The sequence below is a fragment of the Protobothrops mucrosquamatus genome, unplaced genomic scaffold, assembly GCF_001527695.2.
Source record: "Protobothrops mucrosquamatus isolate PMUCROS unplaced genomic scaffold, P.Mucros_1.0 scaffold_19, whole genome shotgun sequence".
In the NCBI taxonomy this organism is placed as follows: Eukaryota; Metazoa; Chordata; class Lepidosauria; order Squamata; family Viperidae; genus Protobothrops; species Protobothrops mucrosquamatus.
This window is the reverse complement of record NW_015386095.1, coordinates 1,390,516-1,415,935: the sequence shown is the minus strand read 5'-3', so window position 1 is coordinate 1,415,935 and position 25,420 is coordinate 1,390,516. Positions and strand designations below refer to the sequence as shown.

The following is a 25,420-nucleotide window of genomic DNA, read 5'->3' as shown; positions in this document are numbered from 1 at the left end:
TACACAATCAAAGGCTTTAGCATAGTCAATGAAGCAGAAGTAGATGTTTTTCTGGAACTCCCTAGCTTTCTCCATGATCCAGCGTATGTTGGCAATTTGATCTCTAGTTCCCCTGCCTCTTCGAAATCCTGCCTGTACTTCTGGTAGTTCTCGATCCACATACTGCTGGAGTCTAGCTTGTAGGATTTTAAGCATAACTTTACTAGCATGTGAAATGAGTGCAATGGTGCGATAGTTTGAATGTTCTTTGACATTGCCTTTCTTTGGAATTGGAATGTAAACTGATCTTTTCCAATTCTGTGACCACTGTTGAGTTTTCCAAATTTGCTGGCAAATTGAGTGTAGCACTTTTACTGCATCGTTTTTTAAGATTTTGAATCTTAAGGGTTTTCTTACAAGTTATCATTTACACAGAAAAATAATAATTCATACAGATTTCTCTTCATTGGATAATTTGTAGATTTGGGTTGAAAACATGATGTTAAGGTGGCCTAATTAAAAATTAAAAATAGTAATGTTTTTTAGAGAATTATGAATTAACAAGGTTTCAATTGTCTATTCAAGTTTAAATTATAAAATATCTTAACAGGGTCATGGAAAGAATCAACAGATGGGTTCCTTAGAAGAAATACAACAGTCTCTAAGGGATTTTGGCATTACACTGGATATATCATACTCTTCTTCAATACATGATCGAGAGATTAGGTTGGTGATTTGTAAAATTACTGTATAGTAAAAAATATAAATATTGTACTAAATTTTGATTAATATTGTACTTTCTAAAATATGGATAGACAGTAGATGTCTATAGGCCTCAGGGTATTCAGAAACATTTCCACCATTTCTAATTGTTAATTGAAAGAATCTAAACAAAACATAATGAGCTTAAAAACAAAGCATAAGTCCTTAACTTCAGCTTCATTTACAATAATGCCCCAATCCATTTTGAAATACTGGGGCATCCTGGTTAGCTGGGAGTTGACAGGTAAAAACTGCAGAAGTTTGTTTTCTTGTACATAATAGGATTTCAGCTACAAAAACAATACTGTATCTTTTTGCTACCATCTATTGACTATTAGACAGAGTTTTGCAGTCCTCATCTGTTGACCCTAATCATGTATTTTGTAAATGTAGATGCCTTCCATGGGCAGTAATTCTGTGAGAGCATCCATAACATGCTCACAACATTCCAAAAGACTTTACAGACTTAAAATGTTTGCTGCTCTTTATTAACAAATTTGTGTTTGTGTGTGTAATACATTACTGTATTAAAAGTTTTCAGATCTGTTAAAACAGAAAGACAGATTGAAAGTGATAGTTATAATAATGCTGCTTTAATAGCATTTGGCAATCAATTTTCATGGGAAAAATATTTTTCTATCTCAATATATATTTATATGCCTGTGAGAAAAATAGTTGTGCCTAGGATAGGCCAGATTTCCAAACTGAAATCTAATGTTATATCTATTAATTTTAAAAGGCAATTAAAATATCTTTTAAATATACATATTTTTCCTAAACTATCAGATATAATTATCTGCAAACATACTCTTGCCATGTTTATATTTTTGAATATTATGCTTCTATATTCTTGTATTTAAAACACAGATTCAACAATGGATGGATGTTTAAAATCGGAAGAGGCCTTGATTATTTTAAAAAACCACAGGTAAGGGATTTTGTTTTTGTTTTCTTTTTTTTACAGAGTTCCTGAATTTTTTGCTAAGAAAAAAAAATATTTTTACAGGGTCGTTTTTGCCTTGGATATTGTGACTTTGATTTGAGACCTTGTCACGAAACTACTGTGGACATCTTTCACAATAAGTACACAAAGAAAACATGATTCCTTCTGAAACCACTCATTTTCTAGATAAAAATCCTTGTAAGATATATATTTAATGTGCTTTTTTATAAAATAAATTTTTGTTTAAGTAAAAAGATACGTTTATCTCAATATATCCTTAAAAGAGGCTTCAATAGTTAAATTTTGTTTAAAGGAAAACCAATATTTTTACCTCAACTGACATCAGGTAAAAAATACTGAAAGAATTATTAAATTAAAACAACACTACTGAATATATTTTAAAATTGCAATGACTGGAATCATTACATTGAATAAGTAGCCGAAATGAACTTAGAAACAGATACAGGTTCATTCAAGTTACGACAGCACTGAACAAATGGTTCCCTCATAGTTTAGTTGTTGCAGTGTCCCCACAATCATGAATGCCATTTGGGCACTTGATGCCCCGCTCGGGATTATGTTGTCTCAGGGAGCTGTGGTCATGTGATTGTGATTTCCAATGTTCCCTGCCAATTTTCCACAAACAAAGTCAGAGGGAAAGCTGGCTGGAAGTTGTGGTTCATGTGAACTGTTTGTTTAATGATCCTCATTTAATGGCAGCCCTGCAAAACTGCTGTCTATGACTGCATCACTTAGCAATAGCAATTCCAGTCAATTGCTATCATAAGCCAAGGACTTTCTCTACTTTTGAATTTAGCTGTCTAAAAACAGAACTAGCTACAATCTCTTAAAGTTATATCAAGCTATTATATATATAGGGGGGGAAAGGTACCTGCCAGATACTTTGAACATTAGGGTGCTGAATGGAGAGGATTTTGGGCAGTTACACAGCAGTCACTTAGCTCATATGGCATGCTGATGTACTTTCAACAACAGAGCCCACCTGCTTTTTTTTTTCTTTTTGGCAAGCTACAAAAACCATGCCACTACCATACACACATCTATCCAGTCAGCATGGATGAAAATTACACCATGGCCCGTCAGCTGAGCCATGTATTCCTCTGAACTTTCAAAATATTGTACATGCTTGCAATTTACAGCTCATATTCCACCTATGGGTTCTTTAAAGAACCTTTCTAGTCTTGATGTACCATTCCTAAGATCTGCTTTGAAACATGCCCATTCTTGTAATTAGTTTTTTCTCTCTCTTCAGAATCTACCCCCGTTTTTACTCCAATAAAATTATTATACAATACTGATAACTCTGGAATCAAATAAATGATCATATCTAAACATCTGATCCAGTATGTCTGGGAAATTTGCATTTCTTGAAATCTTGTCCTTTTGAATGTTACTGGGTACAGGTTTTTTTTAATAATATTGTATATTTAAATTTATAATTTGTATACCTTTTAGTTTTTTAATTTTTATGTCAATAAATTTTATGTCAATTAATCAAAAGAATATAAAACTTTTGAAATAAAGGCTTGTTTTTTAAAAAATGTACTTTTCACCCCAATACAGATCTTCTGTTCTTACTAGAATGGTGAAGTAAGAACTGGTGAAAAGTAATTTAAAGGAAAAGAAGCCAAATAACCTTTCATAAGGTTGCTAACATGTTATTAGATTTATTTGCCACCTATTTCACCTTGAGGCAACTCTTATCCAGCACAAAAGACATCTTTTAAATTTTGTTGATTATAACAGGAGTAATGTTTCAACATCAGTTCAAATGTGGCATAAGTTGGGTGTTTGGACCAGTAATATATTGAATTTGAAAACGGTTATTAGTTATAGCTTTCTATCCACATTTTCCCCCACCCAATAGTGTATTATTATTATTATCATAATTGCATTCTTGGTTGCAACTCTATTGTAAGTTACTTCAAGTTCCATTAAACTCTGGAGTTCACATTTGAGAAGACTGCAGTATCAATTAACTATCTCCCTTTAAAAAAAGGAACTTTATATTCAAGTGTTATTTTTGTTCAGTAGTTATGTAACTATGTAACATTAAATCTGTTTACATTCACTGAACTCTTCTAAAATCATACATGACAATCTTGTGTTAAACTACTAACTTGATATCCAAGAATCCAGCTCATCACATAAAAGTTACATTAATGTTACAATCTTCTCACATAAGATATGCAATTTGCTGTGTAATGTAGAATCTGCCCAAGTTCTCAGCAAAGCAGTTGCCATGGCAGTGCTTTCATTTGGGCAAAACCTGTTGCCAATCAGGCTGTTCCCGAGTTCCACACACACATCCAGTGGCAGCCAGTTCTGAGGCACATCTATTTGGCAAGCTTCAATGTTACCATTCTTTATATCCATATTTATCTGAATTTCAACATTGGATTCCTCGTGTCCTATATTAAAGGATGTGCTGATTTTGAACTTTGGTGTTTTTCCATATAGCCAATTCCAGGCTTTTAATTCTATGACTTTATTGTTAATTCCAGGGAATTCTGTTTCATCGGCTGGATTTATGACATGGGTATGGTTTTCAGCATGATGATGTGAAGCATATTCGCCAGCAATGGCTTCCATAAGCATTTCACAAGTTAATGTGGGATCTTCTTCATAGAGATTTCTCACTAATGCAGGCACACTTGGTGTGGCGTTACTTTGGATTCCACTGTTAGGAGTCTTTAACACAGATGTTAGAACCAATTTATCAGTATTGCACAGTAAAGTGCAGTGGTGATAAGCAGCTGTTCTTCCTAATTTTGCAGCAGTTCCTGAAATTTTAAAGATTTTATTTAACAAGAGATCATATCTCTCAGTAGCCTGAACATCTAGCTGGGGTCTTAGGGACTTCAAAGCTTTGACAACTAGTTTTAAATTTTCAATTCTTTCATATTTTTTTCTGTCAGTGAAGAAGGTCAGATTAATGTTGCCTGTGTCATGGTAAACTGCACCTCCTCCACTTCTTCTTCGAGCAAGCCTTACCCCCTTCTGCCTCATGACTCCAAGGTTACATTCTTGCCAGGGATTCTGATGCCGACCGATCACTACAGCAGAAGAATTTCTCCAGAGGAGAAGAACATGTCTCTTTTCTAAATCCATGTTATCATGGATCCAATCCTCTAATGCTAAATTCTGGTAAACATCCTGAGACACAGACTGTAGGATAAGCCCTCTTTCCTTTGAACTTTTGAAGCCAGCAGCTGGAACTTTGAGGACATAATATAATGGGAAGCATTTCTTCCATGGGAACTGGATTATCATGTTTTGAGGAAATAAAATAATCAAGCATCAAAAGCAATGGAAGCTTTGGCGCTATTCAGAATCTTTCAAACCATTGGGTTCAGTGTGATGAGCTCATTTCTTTTCAGAAGCAGTGAAAGCAGTTTTAGATTATTTTTATAAAATATTGCTCCTTTTTGGTAGGTAGATGCAACCTTTAAACCAGCGAATTTCCAAGATATTTCTTGTTCAATCTATTGCCGATAATCTATTGGGAAAAAAATATTTATTTATTGAAGTTATATCTGACATGTCTCAGAAGTACATACACAAATACCTTCCACATCCTCTGTAGGATTAAAATATTAAAACATCTACAACAGGATGAACAACAAAAATAAACTAAATCATAACACAAATGGCTAATATCTGGTATAACAATAAAAAAATTAGGAAAAGTAAAACAGTAAATGACACAATAGATAAGCATCATTGAAACAGTCTAAAAAGCTCAGTTTTTAGTTTATTGTTTTGTTTTTTTTATGGCCATGCATCTTAAAGGACAACTCTGAAAGGCTCACATCAAATTCATGAAAATAAAGACTAAAATCTGATGCCTCATTTATCCTCCAATAAGCCTTAAGAGCTTTCTGAAACTCACCCTAGGTGGGGGCTAACCTGATTTCCACAGGAAGATCATTCTCCAACACTGGCATTACCGCTAAGAAGCAGTGCCTTCCAGCTTCAGTTCTCACCTTTCAAAACTGAGACCCCAAGGAGTTTCTCTTTAATATATCAGGGCTCATACAGACTGAAAAAGGCAATCATGGTGTGTACAAGTTAAAGTACTAATGCAGCCACTATAGGGATGATACAGCAAGCTATGAGTCTATTTCCTGAGGTTACGGTTCATCACTCAAATCTAGAGAGAATCATGTCTGCCAAACTACTAAAGGTGCCAACAAGATGTACTCAGAAATACCCCAGAATGTTCTGCAGATACAAATAGGTCATCACACGTCGAGATACGCTGCAACCTAATGAATTAAGGACAACCCGAATAGAAAATGTTGGTTCTCTGCCACGCTCCATTTTTTTTTCAAGTCCCATAATCCAGTCTGCATGAAGACTCGGCAAAGATAATGGGCGCTGTAGTACAAATACGTCTGACGGACAGCTACGGGGGGGGAAGGCTGCTTCAAAGAAGCCGAAAGGCAGGAAGAAGATGATCGCAACAGTATTTTGCTGCTTTTACTTGGCGAACAGTCTTATACAGATATCTAAAAACGCTTTTTCCCCCATATAGAGCACTGCTGCGCAAGGGCACGACAGAGTGAAGTTTAGGCAGCAGAAAAGCAGGGCTGTAGGCCTACGAAACTATAAAGGATATACTTGCCTGCTGCAAAGTTCGCCAGACATTCCTATTGTTTTTCGGAGAGCAGAAGGGCAAACGAAATATTTACCAGCTTCTCTAACGGGTCTTTAATCTATTGTAATGCAGGAACTTTTGCTTTCGTTGAAACCGCGCGCGAGATTCAAGAGCCAAGAGGGCTGGCTTCAGCTCAGAAAAGGAGGACGATACGCGCATTTTCACATAGAGACGAAGTTATAGAGAGCCGCTCATCCCATTGTTTGGAGTCGAAACATCCCGTTTGCTTAAGACTCTGTCCCATTCTTGTTTGGCGGAAGGGAGAACGAATCCTGAAAAGGGATTTCTGCGGAGAGAAGAGTTATTGATTTAGAGCTAACTTTTTTTTTTTTTGCTGGAAACAACAGCTTTTTAAATATCTCGAAGGAAAAAACGGAGGACATCATACAAGGATTCCTACCCTTTGCAAACTGAAAGGGGGGTGTAGATTGACGAGCTACGTAGTAATTTACAAAGCTATAGCAGATTTCTGTCGTTTCTATCGGTAATCCATTGTTCCGGGATATTAAAGGAACTCGGAAGTCGATGAGTAGTGTTACTCTTCCTTGTATTTTTCTCAGTGTGCTTTAAAAAGCACTTCCGTGTTTGAAGTTGCTTTATCAGGGGACTTCCGCCGGGGGATAAAATTAGAAAGTACGTTGATTTCCTCTTTCTCTCTCTCCATCCTAGGATGGTTTGAACTGGGGTTGTAATTGCAGAAACTTGCTTTCTCTTTTTAAATTGATTACAACACATACATTGCAAAAAAAGTTGTACAAGTTTAAAAGTAATTTCTCATTTTAATTCTATTATAAAACCATGTGTAGTAGGATTTACTTAACTATGTTGATATATATCTCTCCCCCCTTTAATCGTGTCCGATTCTCGCAGACTGCCTGGACAAGCTCTTCCAGTTTTCTTGGCAAGGTTCCCCCCCCCCAGAAAAAGTTTGCCACTGCCTCTTTCCTAGGGCTGAGAGAAAGTGACCAGCCCAAGATTTGTGCCTAAGGCGGGACTAGATTTCAGTCTCCCGGTTTCTAGCTTGATGACTTAACCACTACATCAAATTAGCTCTCTCTAATTCTAATACATGCTTTTACTGTATGGCTAAATGTATTTTAAACTAGCTGTACCCAACCACGCGTCGCTGTGGCTCAGTCTGGTTAAATGGAAAAGAAAAGAGAAAGCTTTTACGTCCAACAGATGGCGCTGTTTTTCAAAAAAGCATGTTTTTACCTGTCACAGGTGTGACATTTATATAATAGTAGGTATATAAAAACGCGCATGTATTCAAATGCAACGTTGTGTCAAAATTTCAAAGCAATCGGTGAAGAACTTTCGGAGATTTAAGATTTTGAACAAACGAACATTTACATTTTTATTTATATAGATGTAAGCTCTGTTCTCCATCCATCCTGGTAAAATTGCTTAAAGTTACAGTCCCATTGACATCAACAGGATTTGGAAATGCAGAATAACGGACTTGGAAGGGACCTTGGCGGTCTTCTAGTATCTAGTTCAACCTCCTGCTCAAACAAGAAACCTACACCATTTCAGATAGAGGCTTGTCCAATCTCTTCTTAAAAATCTCCAGTATTGGAGCACCCATAACTTCTGTAGGCAACTCGTTTCACTGATTGTTGTCTGATCAATATATTTGTAGCAATGAAATGAAGTAAAGGGCAGTATTACATGTCTTGTTCACCATTGTACAGTGAATACACCCATGGAAATATAAAAGCCAAATGACCTTGCAGATTTTAACAAAGGCAGATAGAGTACATGAGGTTCGTTAGCTAACATAAATATGTATAATGGAGATATAAAAATATGAGATTTACTTTTCTTGTATTGACATGCTAGAATGGAACATGTTAAAGCTAATAAGTGTCCAGAACTCCATTCTGGGGAACCTGGATAGTGAACAAGGAACCACTAAAAGAACTTAAGAGAGCTGGGATCAAAATATTTTCTATTATGTTTTATTTTTACATTTAAATTTTTAATATAAACATTTTAATTATATATCTCGGTACTAGATTGCAGTAGGATATAAATGTAATAAATACAAAGGGAGTCAAAACTATTTGACATAGTCCACTTTGTTAACAGATATGAAATGACCCCACTTTGTTAGCGGAAAATAAAGAGAAGATCCCATTAGCAAAGCTACATAGAAAGTAGAACTCTGGATTTAATGTAAAATATTGAGACAAAGGTAATAGCAGCCAAAATGCTTAGTTTTATTGGACATAGAAATAATTACAATAAAATAATAATAAAATTAAACTTGTATATTGCTTGATTGCCAACAATTCTGGGCAGCTCATGTCAATCAAAGAAACTGCAATAAGATCAATAAAAAATAAAAGTCTGACAATTCAGATGGATGGAGAATATTGAAAAAATAAATTCAAATAAATAAGAAATTTCAATTTTGGAAAAGATGGTAGAATAGAAAGGATATTTCTATAACAAGAATCAGAAAGGTGAAAGCAATGGTTTTTTGTGGAGTATTGTAAAAGTGAATAAAAGTGGACAACATTCAATTATTAACTCTGAGATATTAGAAGTATCATACAGCCATCAGAAGTTTGAAACAAGTTGATGACATCTATGTTGGATTGGAGCCCTGAATAAATATCCACTAAATTTGATCATCTGCACTTAAAAATAGTAATGTTTAGACTGATTTATAATAAACTTAGAGAAAACTTGGAAAGGATTCCATGGATGAAAATCTTAAAGGGGAGAACAACTCAAGAAGCTTGGGAAACTCTGAAAAATATGATTATAAAAGCCCAATATAACTGAAAAAGAAAAATAAGAAATCCAATAAGAAAACAGCATGGTTGTATGAAGAACTTTCTAATAAACCGAAAGAGAAAAAAAGGATAAGTACAATAAATGGAAAAGGGATATATAACTAAGGCAGCCAACCAGCATATAGCCCAAATCTGCAAAGATGAAGTCAGAAGAACTAAGGCTCATAATGAACTAAGACTTGCAATAAATGTCAAAAATAATTTTTAAAGAGTTTCAACATGTAAAAAGAAAAAAGTCAAGGAAACAATCAGTTCACTAATGGGAGAAGATGGTAAGGAAGTGATAAGCAGCAGAGAGAAAGCAGAGCTGCTTAATTCATTTTTTGCATCTGTTTTCATGCAAAAAGAAAAAATAGCCAACCTACCAAAAACAGAAGCATAAAAGACAGATTAAGAATACAAATTAAAATAGGCAAGAAAAAGGTAAGAGAACACATGTCCACTCTAGACAAGTTCAAATCACTAGGACCAGATGGATTACATTCCAGAGTACTGAAGGTGCTGGCAGACATGATCTTGAAACCATTGAACCATATCTTTCACCAGGAGCACCAGGAAACTATCAGAGGACTGGAAAAGAGCTGATATGGTTCCCATCTCCCCCCCCCCCCCAAAAGGGGGGGGGGGCGGAAACAGATCCAGGAAACTACAGACCAATCAGCCTGAGATCAATACATGAGAAGATCCCGGAAAATAATCAAGCAACAGATCTGGAACAGCTAGAAGCAAGCAAAGTTATAACCAGAAGTCAAGATGAGTTTGTCAAAAACAGATCATGCCAAACAAATCTTATTTCATTCTTTGGCAAAGTGACTAAATTAGTGGACCAGTGAAATGCTGTGGATGTAGTATACTTTGATTTCAGTAAAGTATTTAACAAAGTAGACCACAACCTACTTCTTGGTAAGTTAGAAAAATGTGGGGTAAAAAGCATCACCACCAGATGGATTCATAACTGGTTGACAAACCACACTCAATGTGTAGTCCTTAATGGAACTACATCTACATGGAGGGAAGTAAGCAGTGGGGTATTCCAAGGTTCTGTCTTAGGTCCAGTGTTCTTCAATATCTTCATAAATGATTTAGGTGAGGGAATAGAAGGGGTACTCATTAAATTTGCAGACACCACGCTGGCAGGAATAGCCAACACCCCAGAAGATAGGCTCAAGATCCAGAAAGATCTCGCAGATTTGAACACTGGGCTTTATCTCACAAAATAAAATTCAATGGGGAGAAAAGTATTTACACGTTGGCAAGAAAAAACAAATTTACAGATACAGAATAGGTGAAACCTAGCTCAATAGCACTAACTGTGAGTGGGATATTGGAGTCCTAGTGTACAAAATATGTGCCAGTAGTTGCTGCAGCTGCCAAAGCAGCCAATGCAATCCTAGGCTGTAACAGGAATAGAATCAAGATCATATGAAGTGTTCATACCACTTTATAATGCCTCGGTAAGACCACATTTTGAATACTGCATCCAAGTGACAGTTTTAGTCACCACAATATGAAAAAGTTGTTGAGATTCTGGAAAGAGTGCAGAAAAGAGTAACAAAGATGATTAGGGAGCTGGAGACTAAAACATGAACAATTACAGGAATTGGGTATGTCTAGTCTAGTGAAAAGAAGGACTAGGAGTGACATGATAGCAGTGTTCCAATATTTGAAGGGCTATCACAAAAAAGAGGGCGTCAAACTATTCTCCAAAGCAGGGGTCCCCAACCCCCGCTCTGTGGACTGGTACCGGACTGCAGCATGCCAGCAACCGGTCTGCACAAACAAGCAAAGTCCCATCCACGGGATGCAGGCAGCACAAAAAACCATGGAAAAACCTCTCTCCATAGAACCGGTCCCTGGTGCCCAAAAGGTTGAGGACCTCTGCTCCAAAGCACCAGAAGGCAAGGCAATTGATGCAAATTAATCAAGGAAAGAACCAACCTAGAACTAAGGAGAAATTTCCTGACAGAACAATTAACCAGCGGAATGGCTTGCCATCAAAAGTTGTGGGTGCGCCATCACTGGAGGTTTTTAAGGAGAGATTGGACCAGTGGTTCTCAACCTTTTTAATGCCGCGACCCCAACCAGTCGTAAGTCGAGGACTAAACCAGTCGTAAGTCGAGGACTTAAACCGGTCGTAAGTCGAGGACTAAACCGGTCATAAGTCGAGGACTACCCAACCGGTCATAAGTCGAGGACTTTCCCTGCCCGGGAGCGCCGCACATGTGTGGTTCCGCCCCCTGCGCCGGCCGAGGCGTAGCTGGCAAGCAGCAGAGACGGAGCAGGCCGACCACCAGCTGGCCCAGCCCAAGGGAGGTAAGGCACCCGCTGGAAAAGGGGAAAAAAATGGTGGACAAAAAAAATGGCGGACAGCCTTGCTTGGCAACCCCCATGAAATGGTCGATCGACCCCAAATGGGGTCCCGACCCACAGGTTGAGAACCACTGGATTGGACAGTCATTTGTTTGAAATGGTAGGGTCTACTTGAGCAGGCAATCAAGATTATCAATTAGAAAAGAAGTGTTATATCAATGTGGTTATTATTTGCAGAAATATTAGAAAAATGTCTATATTTAATTGTTATTTATCCAAATAATAAGAATTGTATTAATTCAAGAATGGCAAAAGAGAACATTTTTGGAAGAAAAGAACATCAAGCAAAGCTATTATGTGGACTATAGAATTATAGAAACTAACTGTTATTGTTTTTTAAATATAAACCCAGACAATATGATGTTTACCAAATATTAAGGTGATTATGTAAAAAAATTAATAAAACATTTTTTAAAAAAGTAATTGCTTCAGAATAACTATAAATTAATGCATTATCAACAAACCAGAATGTCTAATTTCAACTTTGGTTATCTATAACTAAAGAACATGAAAAAGCATAAGGTTGCACACGTGGCAAATTTACTGATGTCTTTTATGTTTAAACATATGTACAGGTATAAATCAGTTCAGAAACATTGGCTTAAGGACAGAAGCAAACATTTGATGATCTGAATTACATAAACAAATGTTGAGCAATGTTGAGCAATGCACATAGCAAGCTTTTCAAGACATTCCACTCACTGAGTTTAAAACAATGTGTAATTTCATATAATTACAAATTTATCATATAAAATATTTAATAATAATCTTTTAACATAAACTTAATTATAACTGAATATAGAATACAAATTAAGGAGTCTGAGTGTTTTTGTCAAGGCACATTGCTAACCATCAAAGGGCATTATTTGAATGGATTTATAATAATAATAATAGTAAAGTTGGAAGGGACCTTGAAGGTCATCTAGTCCAACCCCCTGCTCAGGCAGGAAACCCTATACCATTTCGGACAAATGGCTGTCCAGTCTCTTCTTAAAAACTTCCAGTGTTGGAGCATTCACCGCTTCTGGAGGCAGGTTGTTCCACTGGTTAATTGTTCTCACTTCCTATGACCCTAAGATAAAGATGAAATATATGATAGGGAAAGATGCAAAAGTTACAAGTAGAAAGTTAGTGTCAAACCCACACAAACATAAATACAATATCTCAAGTTAGAGGCAATGAATTTGCAATTAGACATGGCTGGAAGCCATGTTATGATTACCAAATGGATATAATTTTGAATTTCCATCTCTATAGGAAAAAAATCAGAGGTTGTTACATTAGATGGCACCTAATAGCTTTTTTTCCTCTTTTCACTTATGAGTATTCTTAAAAAGTAGCACTCATTACAAACCTGTGATAATAGCATTCTGGAACTGCTAGCAAATGCTGCCCTCTTTCATTGCTATTTATTTTTGAAGGGATTGATGCCAGTAGCATAGTCCCCAATGAGCTTAAGTTTCTTCTAGGTAGACGAGCACCTTTGTATTGGCTGGTTTGCCAAGCAATCTCCTGGTTACAAATACCCTCTGCTAAAACTTACAGGGCCTGGCTCAGTGAGACCGAGTGCCCCAAAACCGACCCGCCCACAGGGCCACCCATCGCCTCCACCGCCTGCCGCTGATCGCCCAGGCGGCCCAGCAGCGCCCCGCAGCATCATCTGTGGGCGACGGGGCGCGAGGACGGAATCTTGTCCCCGCTGCCCGGTTGCCACCCAATTGAGCGCTCAATGGAATTTTGGGAACGGACCGCCCGCCCGTTCCCGACGTTGTCGCGACGTGTTTAAAGCACGAGCGGCGGTTGAAGCGGCGGAAGCGCGCCGCGCGTGCGCCCATGAAACGGCGGGGTGGGGTCAAAAGCGGAGCATTACTCAGCCGGCTGAGTGTAACAGGTATCGGAAGCGCAAGGGGCGGGGGGGTTACCAGGAGACGCCGAGGAGCCGAGAGGAGATATTATTGTGGCAAACCGGTAGGGGGCAGCGCGCCCAGGGAAGCTGGTGGCGTCCCGTCGTGGCCAAGGCCACTAGCGCTCGTCTGCTTACCTACCCTTTCTGCCTGCCTGCCTGCCTGCCTGCCTGCCTGCCTGGAGGGGGGGAGGAGAGGAGGAACTCACAGCTGGCTGCACCTGCCAAACAGTTACGGGGCGGGTGGGCGCGGAGAATCGCCCCGTTGCCAGTCTGGTTGATCATTGGCCTGTCTGGCTTGAGAGGGAAAAGGAGGCGAGGTAGCGGGTAAAGCTGAGAAGCGAGTTGAGGAAACCGGGAAGGAGAGAAGGCATGAGAAAAGGCAGGCAGTACACTTTCTGGCGCTCACAATTTAGCGGCCGTCATGATCTCTAGGAAATTCCCTGGGCGCAGGAGGAAAAAACCAGAATTCCTCGCAAAGGTACAGAGAGCGCGTAGGGTATAAGGATAAGGAGGCACCCTTCTGGCAGATGTACTTAGCAACTTTGGGGTTAATTGCACAGGATGAGGGAGTCAAGAGACAACTCTTCTGAAATGGGGGTTCAGGTAATTTTATGAAGGTTGAGGGGAGATGTGATCATTCCCAGTTTCTGTTAACCCTCCAAGTGGAAAGTACAAATAAACAAGATGTATTGTCTTTAGAAGTTTATGTATGTGTAAGCTAGTTCTCCGAAGAAAATATATAGATGCAAACACATGGTATGAATATTACATAACTTAATTATCATATTTTTAGGAAAAAGTGAAAGGCTGGAAATTCATGTTTCAAACAAAACAATTCTCCCAATCTGGCCATGTTGCCTGCATTCTTCATTTTTTTTGTTTTTTGTTTTAAAAAACTCAACAGTCCATTGTTACAGTTCAGGTACAGATTTCTCCTTCTGTTGTGGTATGACCATTCTTTTTCCCATTTCCATGTTTGATAAATCCATGATAGATTCCAAATTCTAGTGATATAGCCAAGAACATGCACTTTTAAAACACAGCAATTAATTTGGAAGGGATAAGCCTTTTTTTAAAAAAAAAAATCCTTGGCATATGTGGGAAATATCTCAGCTTTTTGATATATACAGCCATCCATTTCACCATGGTGATACTGAGCAGCTGACAACACAAGCAACAACAAAAGTAGAATATCGACGGGTCCACTTGGGTCACTGTTAGATTCATCATTTAAAAGTATGTTAATATTTCTTTCTGAGAGTCCTCATAAGTAGTTAAACTGCATTTCTTTGTGTAGTTCATTTCTATTGTTGTTTAAAAAAAACCTTCTTAGGAAGATAAGCTTACAGTTTTCCCATGTATCCAGTTCACCTTTTCCCAATCCATTGAGGCAGCTGTCACTGCGATAGTTCCATAACTATCTTGATTTTATTTGACATTTTAGAAAGTAGGGGAGGCTGTGGGGCAGAATTGTTGACTCATACAACTGAATAACCAAAATATGCAAATTAGTCTGTAGTGGTTGCCTGGTTTGTTCTGCTGTTTGGTAATTTAATTCCATGGAAATTAATTTTAAACAAGCACAGAAGGGTTTGGATTGCATTTGAAATACTGTCACAGGTTCTTTTATCAAAACCCAAAGTCAGTGGGCTCCCAAAACTAATACAAGCACCCTTGGCCTTTATGTAACACATACACAATCACACACTGGGTAGTAATCATAGTTTCTTCTTACATACTTCCCCAGATCTACTATTACTCTTACTAGTAGTATAGTCTATTACTATAGCCTACTACAATTTGTGAGCCCTACTGCTAAAGAATGATATTTCTGTCTATTAGCCATAGGCTGCTATCAGTTGCTTTAATTCCACAGAGTAACAGAAACCACCTCCCATCTCACTCCCAGAACAACTGCCATGCACCCACTACACCACTGCACTCTGCTGCTTTTCTGCTTGTTGCTGGGTGGCTACAGAAAGGTCTTAAAGGAGCAGAGCACCATCAGCCCAGCTGCTAGCTAATTTTCAGGCAGCCTGTCCTCTCACAAATAACCTGATATTTATCTTTCAATATAAAATTTGCTATTATTGGTAATGAATATTTTATACTTTAATTTTTTATATTGGTCTTGAGTTTTTAATTCACATTTAATAGTTCCATTATTTGATCACTTTTAAAGAAGTATCACAGAATAATTATCCTCTTATTCAATGCAATATTAAGTGCACGTATTGGAATAAATACCAGTTGATACACCATATTGGCATTTATGCTAAACCCATTCTGAATAACTTTGGGTACATACTGCTTTTCTAGTTTCATTTGGCTCCTCTGATCAATGCATCTGACTAATTTTGTGAACCCACCAAAGCCTAATTTGCAGCCAACTGCTTATTATGGGTATGACTATTTGCAACTAATTATCCATTGGTAAAGTATCAGATGGGTATATAACAAAGTGTCCAAGCCTTAGTTTGATTGTTATCAAACCTGTGGCTATTATCCAAGATATTTTTCTGTTAATTGACTAGCTGACACTTCCTGAAAAGTATCATGATGATGTATACTATAATTACTATCTTTGTTTCCCTGCTCTTAATTGTTATTTGTATATCTATTATATCTTTAAATTTGATGATAAATTCTCCATCTTTTTAAAAAAATTTCCATTTGATTTCAGTAAAATGTTATGCCCGTTCCTGCAATAGTAGATCTTGGTTACAGTTACTCATGCTTTACTCACCTCCAGACTGGACTATTGCAATGCACTCCTCATGGGGCTGCCCTTGAAGAGTATCCCGAAGCTTCAGCTGCTACAGAATGCAGCAATGTAGGCAGTTATGTGCACTCCTAAAACAGTGCATGTTATACAGTGATGGGATTCAGACAGTTCGCACCAGTTTGGCAGAACCGGTAGCTAATTTTTTGTTGCCCATGCCCAGAATGGACTTCTGGAAGTGACATCCACACAGAGAACCGGTTTTTCACATATTTAAATCCCACCACTGATGTTATACCTCTGCTATGAGAGCTGTATTGGTTCCAGTGTATTTATTTATTTTATATGCTGCCCATCTCACTCTGAAAGGTGGGCAGCATATATATTAAATCATAGCATGTGACCAGGCTATCTGAGGGAATATTTCTTCCCAGTTACATCAGCTGCCCCATTAGATCTGGCAGAGAACACATGCTATGGGTATCATCACCTTCTCGGCCATGGTGCCCACCTTATGGAATGTTCTTTTCGAAATCAGATTTTTCTTATTATTTTTTAACTTGCCTCATTTAAATAATGCTTTCTGACTTAAACTAGTAGCATTTTGTCTGACTTAAACCAGTAACATTTTCTCAAGATTCCACATATGTCCCCAAACCTAAAAGGTTTCTCATGATTTATGTTAGTCTTACACAATATTGTTTCTCCTAGATATGCTGAACTACATTTCTATAATTCTATAATTCGTCACTACCTTAGACAAAACCAAGTTGAAAAAAGCTAATCACTGATACTGAATTACTAATTAAAATTTTGACAGACTGCCCCATTTGCATCCTCCCTTCAGTATGGTACAGAATAAGTAGTACTTAAGCATGATTTTTCCAAGAATTTCTGAATCCATTTTAATTTAGTCCCTATTGAACCCTGTCAATTTTATTTTCAAGTAAAGTTGAATAAATTAGGCTAAATGTATTTTCATCTGGCAGTAACACAAAGCTTGCATCTTTTAGCTAAATGTAGCAATAAATACCACAAATCTTGATTGAAGTTATTTTTAATTGTTTTATAGAGAATCACAAGAGAAGAGCTTTCATTAAGAGGTCCATTTACTGAAAGTGACAGAACTTCAAAATCTGAAGACAGCTTTAGAAGCAAAGACAAAATAATCCAGGAACTGCTCTTAGAGGTGTTGTCATATATTTATACTATTTTGTAACAACCATATATATGGAATAAACTAACACTGACATTTAATTCGATTGCTATAATGTGAGAAAATGGTTTTGTATTCTCCATAGAGACAAAGAGACAAGATCATCGCCTAGGATCAGTGATGACATTTTATCATTATGACTTAGTACCTTTTATACTAATGGTCTCTTACTGTGTCTCCAGAAGAGTAAGATCACTTACTTATGGATACTATGGAGAGAAGCTAACCACCTAGATGTATCAAGACTGTTTAACTCTTGTCAGTCTGAATTCAGACCTCATGGCAAAACAAGGTTGATGGTTTATTTAGAAACAGATAAATATTGTGCTTGTCACTAAGGAAGGAAGTGTCAAACTTGATGTAGGTTGTTGTTTTCAAGGATGCCTATATGCATATGGATAATAGCTACAACAGGGATTTATATTAATATTAGATGATATATCATTTATTGTGTTTGAGTGTTCTTAAGCCTAACAGTATTAGTAGCAGAGAAGGCCACAGATAATTTTCAGATATCCTGAAGTTACTAGATGGTTTAGTATGTCATCTGAACAGTAGCCTATGTTCAACTATTTTAATTCTGGAAAGAAGATATCAAATTTGGCATAGATTTAGTAGGACAGAATTTGAAAACTATATTCTCATTTAGATGCCACATTTATAACTAAAGTTACCATGCATTTTATAGCATAATCGAACTTGATGATAATAAAACACAGTTTTGAAGTCCTTGGAGAAAAATCAGTGTAAATAAATTGGTTTTCTGGGAGAAAATTTGGTAGAATTTAAATACTTCCTGCTCATTATGCAGGATAAATTTCCATATTCCTTTACTTTGTGCTAATTAACTTAGGTAACCCTGCTTTTTAACATAGTATAGAGATCAAATGTAGCTTAAATCTACGATCATCATCATCCTAGTGTTTTTCCCACAGGTGCGGGATCCACTAGCTTGAACCTTCAGTATCTCTCCAAAGTAGGTTTTCTAAATAGTTTAGTGTATAATGTTGGCAAGAATTTATTACTTAGAGAAATTATTCAAATCTTACCACTAAACCTAGTTTTGTTGCTTTTAGTCTGTTTGACTTTGCTGTTTCATAAATGACAGATGACCCACATTATCCCAAAATAAAAACTTTCTACTGCTGAGATCTCTGAGATGCCCAAAATAGTTCAGAATGTGTAAAAATCAATGATATTGGGCCTTAATTTATAGGATTAAAATCATTCTATCACTAGATATATGTGAATTATATTCATATTATAAATAATCTATCTTTTTCAGAACAAAGTGACGAGCAAGTTATGGAGATCAGATAGTTTAGTCTAAATTTTGAGTTCCAGAATACAAACGGAAATAAACTGTGTTCCGTAAAATATATCTTTGAACATTTCAATTAATTTACCTATTAACCTAAATGTAATAAATTGGTGTTTAACTTCAGAAAATTTAATTCTGACCATAGCCCAATTATAAAAACTCCTTTTTTACTTAGGGCTAAATGTGGCAATTGTGCTGTCCCATAAATCAATATTGTGAAGCTTTCCCCACATTGTGAAGGTTTTCCCATATTAGACTTAACTATGATTTAGCTCAAATTGCAAAAATGTAGCTATTAGTGATACTAGTGCTATGTAGATTTGTTTTTAAATGCCCTGTTTTCTTATTCAACCTATCTCATCCCATCTCCGACTTCCTGAACTGCTCGCTTAATAAATTTTACAGGGAACAAAATTAGAGAATGTAAATTAGCCTAGGCTATTTCACAAGTACCAGTAGAAAATGGCCTGATTTTATTTTCTAGTCTATGTATACTACATGAACTGAACTCTTCACACTTTATTATCTTCCAGTCTTTGGGTTTAAGTAAGTACTTTGTTCTTCCCTCATCTCCCGAGAGCGAATAAAAACTACAAGCTACAGTAAGAGTGTAGTTCCTGCAAAATGTGGTGGGTTGCAAAATTGCAGTGTAATTCCCTCAGTGTAGCTTTAATTGAGAATGTACATGCAGAAAAAATGATATGTTGATGTTCAGGCAGCATTCCCTTATATCAGCAACTTGATTGTTTGCCAAATGGTGAGATATTTTTTTCTTCTTTGTATTTGGAGAGGCTAGAGAGAGTTTTGTTTTAGCAAGAGGGTAAGCTAGTAGCTGAATTTTATTTTGTATTCTCTGCGGTTGATTGGTTAGAGGGAACACTGGTTTGTCCACAGCTTTCCTTGCCTGTTTTCAATGTTTTGTGTTCAGCAGCAATTAGAATAATCTCATAGCTGATGGTTGACCTAAAATGCTTTATAGAGATTAGTAAGTGGAAATAATGGCATGTGCAAGGCCTTACTTCATACAATATATTCATAAATTTGTTTCTGTGATAAAAGAAACATAAAAATTTGTTTGTCTCACCAGATTGAACAACTAAAAACAAAAAATCTTGATTTGGAGAAGCATGTTAGGAAAATACTTAATAGTAAAGAGAAAGTAACGACCCAAGTGGACAATTTGACCAGTGAGAATGAATATCTTTGTAAAGAACTTGCTCATGTAGATAAGATAGCTGAACAACTGGAAAAAGAAAAAGAGTTTGTACTTGATAGTGCTGGCCAGGAACTTTCAGAAGCCAAGGTATTTGATTTATTACATGAAATGTTTTATACATGCAGTGCAATTACGGTATAATACATGTTGCATTGTTAGTTTTAACAAATGGAGAAACAGGAAGAAAAAATGCAGTAAACACAACATTACGGGTAATTTTCGGCTTATATCTATTTATTCAGTGACCAAAGTTACGTCAGTGCTGAAAAAGTCATGTTACAACTGGTTCTCAAGATTCCAGCTGTAGAAATGCTCCTGCATTCACATGATTATGAGCCAGGCACTCAAGTGCCCAGTTCACAATTACAGTGTCGCAACAAGCCACATCACATGATCCCCATTTGAAGCTTCCCTGCCAGCTTTCCACAAGCAAAATCAATGGGGAAGCCAGCAGAGAAGGTTGCAAATTGCTCCATTAAGTTGTTCCCACTACATTTTCTCCTGAGGAGCTCTATACAGAATACAATATCCCAGAAATTTCATATTCCATATCACTGCCTGTCCAAACACATCCCACTGCCCCACCTGCATTCCATGACACTTATCTGTGCCCCTCACCACCTGCCATCACTACACTTGCCTACACCCCTTGCTGGCCCTGCCATGGCCTCTGCTAACCTACCCAGAACCTGCTCCGCCAACCTACTTGTGGACCCCACCAATCCACCCACATTCAGTATTGCTTGTCTGTGGTATCCCTTACTCCCACCATACTCCTTACCTGATTCCCAGTTTTCCTGGGTTACAACAGCAACTGGGATTGCCATTGCTAAGTGATATGATTGCATGATGTACGTTATTACTACCTTAATTAGTGATGTCAATCCTGGTCCTAAATGTTCTCATAAACAGAATATCTGTATTGTTCTAATTACATTGTAAGATTATTGTATCCATGATTTAAGATATGCATGCATAGTTTTATATAGAGTGATTGCTTTTCAATGAAAAATATGTAAATATGTGATTTCTGCAGGGATGAGGGAAGTGAGCCCATTATTTCTATCTTTGCTACATATCTGGTATTTCACCATAGCCCATATTGCTATTTCACCTTATGGAGTAATTGCAATACATTATTGTCATGTAAATAGTTAAATATTTTTTCTTTCTAGTCTCAGATTAAATGCCAACAAAATACTATTAAAAAATTGGAACATACGGTCAGCATTCTTAAATCTGTAAGTTTTACATGTCTTTCCTTTGCTCATATATATTATTTTACTTGTGTTTTAAAACTGATACTTATTTTACTTGACATTTAAATTATTTCATTAAAAGGTTTAGGATACTGTAAAGCTATGAATAGTATAGACTCATAACACAAACTCCACAATAACTAATTAAAGAGAATTAAATTATCTCATCAGCATATAGATGAAAACTATAAATATAATATAATAGTAGAAATGCTAAAAGATCAGGTAAAAATAAAATAAAAACACCAGAGTGCTGAATAAAATGATATATAAAATGATATTTTTATTATATAAACATTCATTCTGGTTGATTTTTAAGGGTAGCCTTATGTAGAATGAATTGTAATACAGTAATCCAAATGAGAAATGAGAAGGTCATAAGTGACTTGCTTCAGTGCATGCAGATTAGACTGCAGTTAACATACCAGCTCAGACTGAATGAAGGCATTCCAGGCCAGAGCCTCTACCTGCTACTCCAGGAGTTGGGTGTCCAAGAGGAACTCCAGATTCCAAGTCTGGTCTTGCTGGAAGAACATGAAAGAATGAGATATGAAAGTAACACAGCATGAGCAAAATAGTGGATGATATACATGTTAAGTAATTTATACAGGTAATAATGTCTCTTTTCACAACTTTCAATTTTATGATCATCATGGCTTTTTAGGAAATTTTCCTAGGAAATTCATATGAGAATAGAGTAGAGTAGAGTAGAATAGAATAGAATAGAATAAATAGAATAGAATAGAAACTTCATTCTTCAATTAAAAAAATAAATTTGGTCGATTCTGTTAAATTTTTAGATTAAATATTAACATTCATTATTTACCATTCAGTGGAATTTGTTTTGTTTTCTCTTGTCAGCCTTTACTTAACAAATTCATACAACTAATAATTTAAAAAAAATATGACAACTTTGGATTAAAAGTAAATAAAATATTTAGATTCTTATGCAGAGAATTTCTGTAAAAGTATAAACATGGGATTTAGTAATTGTGTTTTTTCACATGCACATAAAAGGCAACCTTGGATGTTGAAAAGTCAGACGAAAAGCTCCACAATTTTATAAAAACAATAGAAGAACAGAAAGATTATTATAAATCTGAAGCAGAACAGTTGAAGAAGATGTATCGAAGTACAAGTCCTAAGCGCAGCCCGTCTTGTTCTATTTCAAAGGTTTCCTCCCCAATTCAGGTATATATTTTTGTTTTCTAAAATACAGAAAGTATGAATTTAATTTTTATTGCTTAATTATATTGAAGTCATAAGATTTAAAAATTAAATAGACTTTATTCTCCAATGAATTTATATAATAATGTAAAGTCTTCAAGCTTACTTGATTTTTGGCAAACTGAAGGATATATCCATATAGTTTTCTTGGCAACACTATTGATGTGGTTTGTTAATAATGCCTTCTTCTGAGACATAATTTTTAAATTTACTTCAATTTGTTTTATAACTATGGAATTCTCTGATGGCATAGCCAGATCAGACACTGCTTACCTTTCAGTTTCCATCCCAATATGTACAAAATTTAGCTATCCTACTTACCTAAGTAGTAAGAACTTACCTACTCTCTTTAATCATAATTGCCTGTATTGCAAGGATAGATTGGTGATGGTTTAGCAAGAGAATTATTGTGCTATTGGCAACTGGAAGAAATACATGACATTTGCTCATTTTTCCTTTATGATAAATAAGTAAGAGCTATATATATTTCAAATCATCCATTTAAAACATATACTTACTTATGGTAAAAGAATTATGAAATTAATAAAAATGTTTAAATAGTTTGAAATTTGGAATATTGCAAACTAAATTTATGTACAGTTCTCCCTTCCAAAAAAGAAAGAATTTCAAAATGTAAATATAGAATCTTATAGTAAATTTAAAATATTTGGCAATGGACATTTTATCTCCATTAAACATTTAGGGAAGTCACTGTGATAAAGAATATCTGCAAATTTTGATAGAACGTGATGAGTTTAAGACAATGCTGGAAAAATATCAACGTCACATAACAGAACTCCAGGGGAATATCAAAGTTCTCATGGCAGAAAGAGACAAAGCTGTTTGTCTTTATGATCAGGTAATTTTTGGATAAAGCATTTTGGTAAAAACAATTTTTGATATATTACAAAGGATTATATAAGTTTCAATATATTATAAAATGTCTGCTAAGTATTTAGGATAATCTCAAATAGCCTTATAGGTATTGCCTTCCCCTAAGATAAATAGTATTATAAGTTGGAATTGTCAATAACACTCCCTACATTTTGGAATCCCTGTCTGAAGATATCTCTGTAGCTTTATATTTTAACCAACGTTAAACTGTTTTGCTCTTCTGGTGTTTTGATGGTTTGATTTTTTTTTGTACAAAGGAAACAAGTTTTGTAAATTATGTTCTTTCTTTTGGATTTTTCCCTCCATATTTGTCTTATATGAGGATGTATAATACTTCGTGCATTGCTGATAAGGAAATGATTCATAAATTAGGAAAGTAAAAGATGCAGTGAGTGATAAATTTACAGAAGTTATCTTTCTCCTGTGGTCTTATGTAGAAACCCTAATGAGATAAAAAAAATACATAAAATATCCCTTGTTTTTAAGATAATGGGTTTATTTTATTTAGCAACTTTTTCCACAGTAGCTAGTCAGATTATTTTTTGACAAGACTGTTATTAATAAGTTAGAAGGGAAAGATCTCCATGAATTTGTATTTATCAACAACTTATATTCAATAGTAGACTGCCTTTGAATACAGATGTCATTATTTATTGTAACTGTCACTGATAGACCTATGTTATACCATCCTTTATCCTTTGGATTTTGAGTATGAGGAATAAAACCATGTAGAAAAATTGCTATAAGCAGTTCCTATGCCAAAAGAAAGATAGAGGAATAGCTTGCAATACGTACACAGATAGGTAGATGTGTTAAGACTAATGCTTCTTCCCCTGATTTTAGGGAAACCAATTTATATCTTTCTTGTAGCAAACAACAGACCATGCAGTCCCATAGTCTTTAGCTCATATAGTTATCTTTTATTAAATTTACATTTTTATCTCATATTATAGATAATATTCACATAATATATTTTGAATTTATGTGATTTCCTAATGTATGTTATACCCAATCAGCAGATGCCCTAACTTTTAAATCCTAGAAGGGAACAGATAATGCTGAAGAATAGGGCTATGGGTGCATCTTTCCCTGCATCTCCTAAATTTGCTAGTCCTTGTTATGGCAGAAGTAGATCTATTACTGTTATTGAAGAAAAAAAAGGTCCCTTCCAACTTTATCATCATTATTATCATTATTATCTCTTAAGTCAAATTATGTACAAATTATGGGGAAGAGTTTTAGTTTTCAGGTCAACCACCAAATGTCTAGGATCAGATCTGTTAATAAGTTAAATATTCAGTAAATACTTAACACAAATAGATGCCTAAATATTAATTTTAAACACCAGGCACAGGAGGAAGTAAATCAACAAAGAAAAGAACTTATGAAAATCCCCAAAGCTTCTACAACTGCAGTAACTGTTCAGGCTGTATTGAGACGTGTGGAAACAGAAAGGGATGCAGCCATTTCTGATTTTCGAAGGATGGCCGCTGAACGTGATAGCTTGAGAGAGAGGTTAAAGGTTTGACTTTTTATCCAAGCTCATTTAAGTAAAATATGCATGTTATACCATATTCCCAAAGATTTAATCTACTAAATTAAAATTTAGGATACTGAAAAATAATTTAATGATTTTTGTTTCATAGATTGCACAAGACACTGCATTGAACGAAAAGGCTCACCTGGAACAGAGAATTGAGGAGCTGGAATTAAATATTCAAAGCGTAAGAAAAATGTTCTTGAAATATATTGATAAATGTTGGCATCAGTAGCTAAAATGTATGAATATAACAACTTGGTAAGATATATTGAAATACCTTTTTGTACAACTTCATTAATTATGACAAGCAAGCCAAGAGCTTTAAGCCAGTTTGGTCTAATGTTTCAGGCGCTGGATTAGAAGTATAAGGGGGGGGGGTCCAAGTTCTACTCCTGCCTTAGGCATGGAAACTCATTAGGCTACTCACTTTCAGCCTTGAGACATGGCAAACCACTTCCAAAGACATTGCCAAGAAAAATATATGTACTTCTTCAGGCAATCATCAGGCGTCAAGATTAACTTTATACCTAAAGTATATATAACAACCTAAGAGAAATCAATTCTCAGGCTACACTTGGCA

General features: G+C 36.0%; 3 protein-coding genes across 3 annotated transcripts in view; 2 read left to right on the top strand and 1 right to left on the bottom strand.

Annotated features, from left to right (window-relative positions):
- Window positions 1-3,776, top strand: part of MITD1 (microtubule interacting and trafficking domain containing 1) — an 8,173-nt gene extending 4,397 nt beyond the window's left edge. Inside the window, exons 5-7 of the mRNA XM_015831453.1 lie at window positions 590-705; window positions 1,609-1,669; window positions 1,748-3,776. Coding sequence (XP_015686939.1) covers window positions 590-705; window positions 1,609-1,669; window positions 1,748-1,843 — 273 coding nt within the window. The 3' untranslated portion in view covers window positions 1,844-3,776. The remainder of the gene's footprint in view (window positions 1-589; window positions 706-1,608; window positions 1,670-1,747) is intronic.
- LIPT1 (lipoyltransferase 1) lies at window positions 3,338-5,195 on the bottom strand. The gene has a single exon (XM_015831444.1). It carries the CDS (start codon window positions 4,976-4,978, stop codon window positions 3,860-3,862), a length of 1,119 nt encoding a protein of 372 aa, XP_015686930.1. The 5' UTR covers window positions 4,979-5,195; the 3' UTR covers window positions 3,338-3,859.
- Window positions 5,196-13,723: 8,528 nt separating this feature from the next.
- The window catches only part of TSGA10 (testis specific 10), a 44,001-nt gene continuing 32,304 nt past the window's right edge, over window positions 13,724-25,420 (top strand). The window contains exons 1-8 of the mRNA XM_015831374.1: window positions 13,724-13,923; window positions 17,240-17,356; window positions 19,792-20,007; window positions 21,096-21,161; window positions 22,197-22,370; window positions 23,110-23,265; window positions 24,649-24,822; window positions 24,947-25,024. Coding sequence (XP_015686860.1) covers window positions 13,867-13,923; window positions 17,240-17,356; window positions 19,792-20,007; window positions 21,096-21,161; window positions 22,197-22,370; window positions 23,110-23,265; window positions 24,649-24,822; window positions 24,947-25,024 — 1,038 coding nt within the window. The 5' untranslated portion in view covers window positions 13,724-13,866. The remainder of the gene's footprint in view (window positions 13,924-17,239; window positions 17,357-19,791; window positions 20,008-21,095; window positions 21,162-22,196; window positions 22,371-23,109; window positions 23,266-24,648; window positions 24,823-24,946; window positions 25,025-25,420) is intronic.

Bases quoted from the DNA above. Each gene is read 5' to 3' on its own strand.
- LIPT1 (XM_015831444.1), bottom strand. From the start codon at position 4,978: ATGATAATCCAGTTCCCATGGAAGAAATGCTTCCCATTATATTATGTC.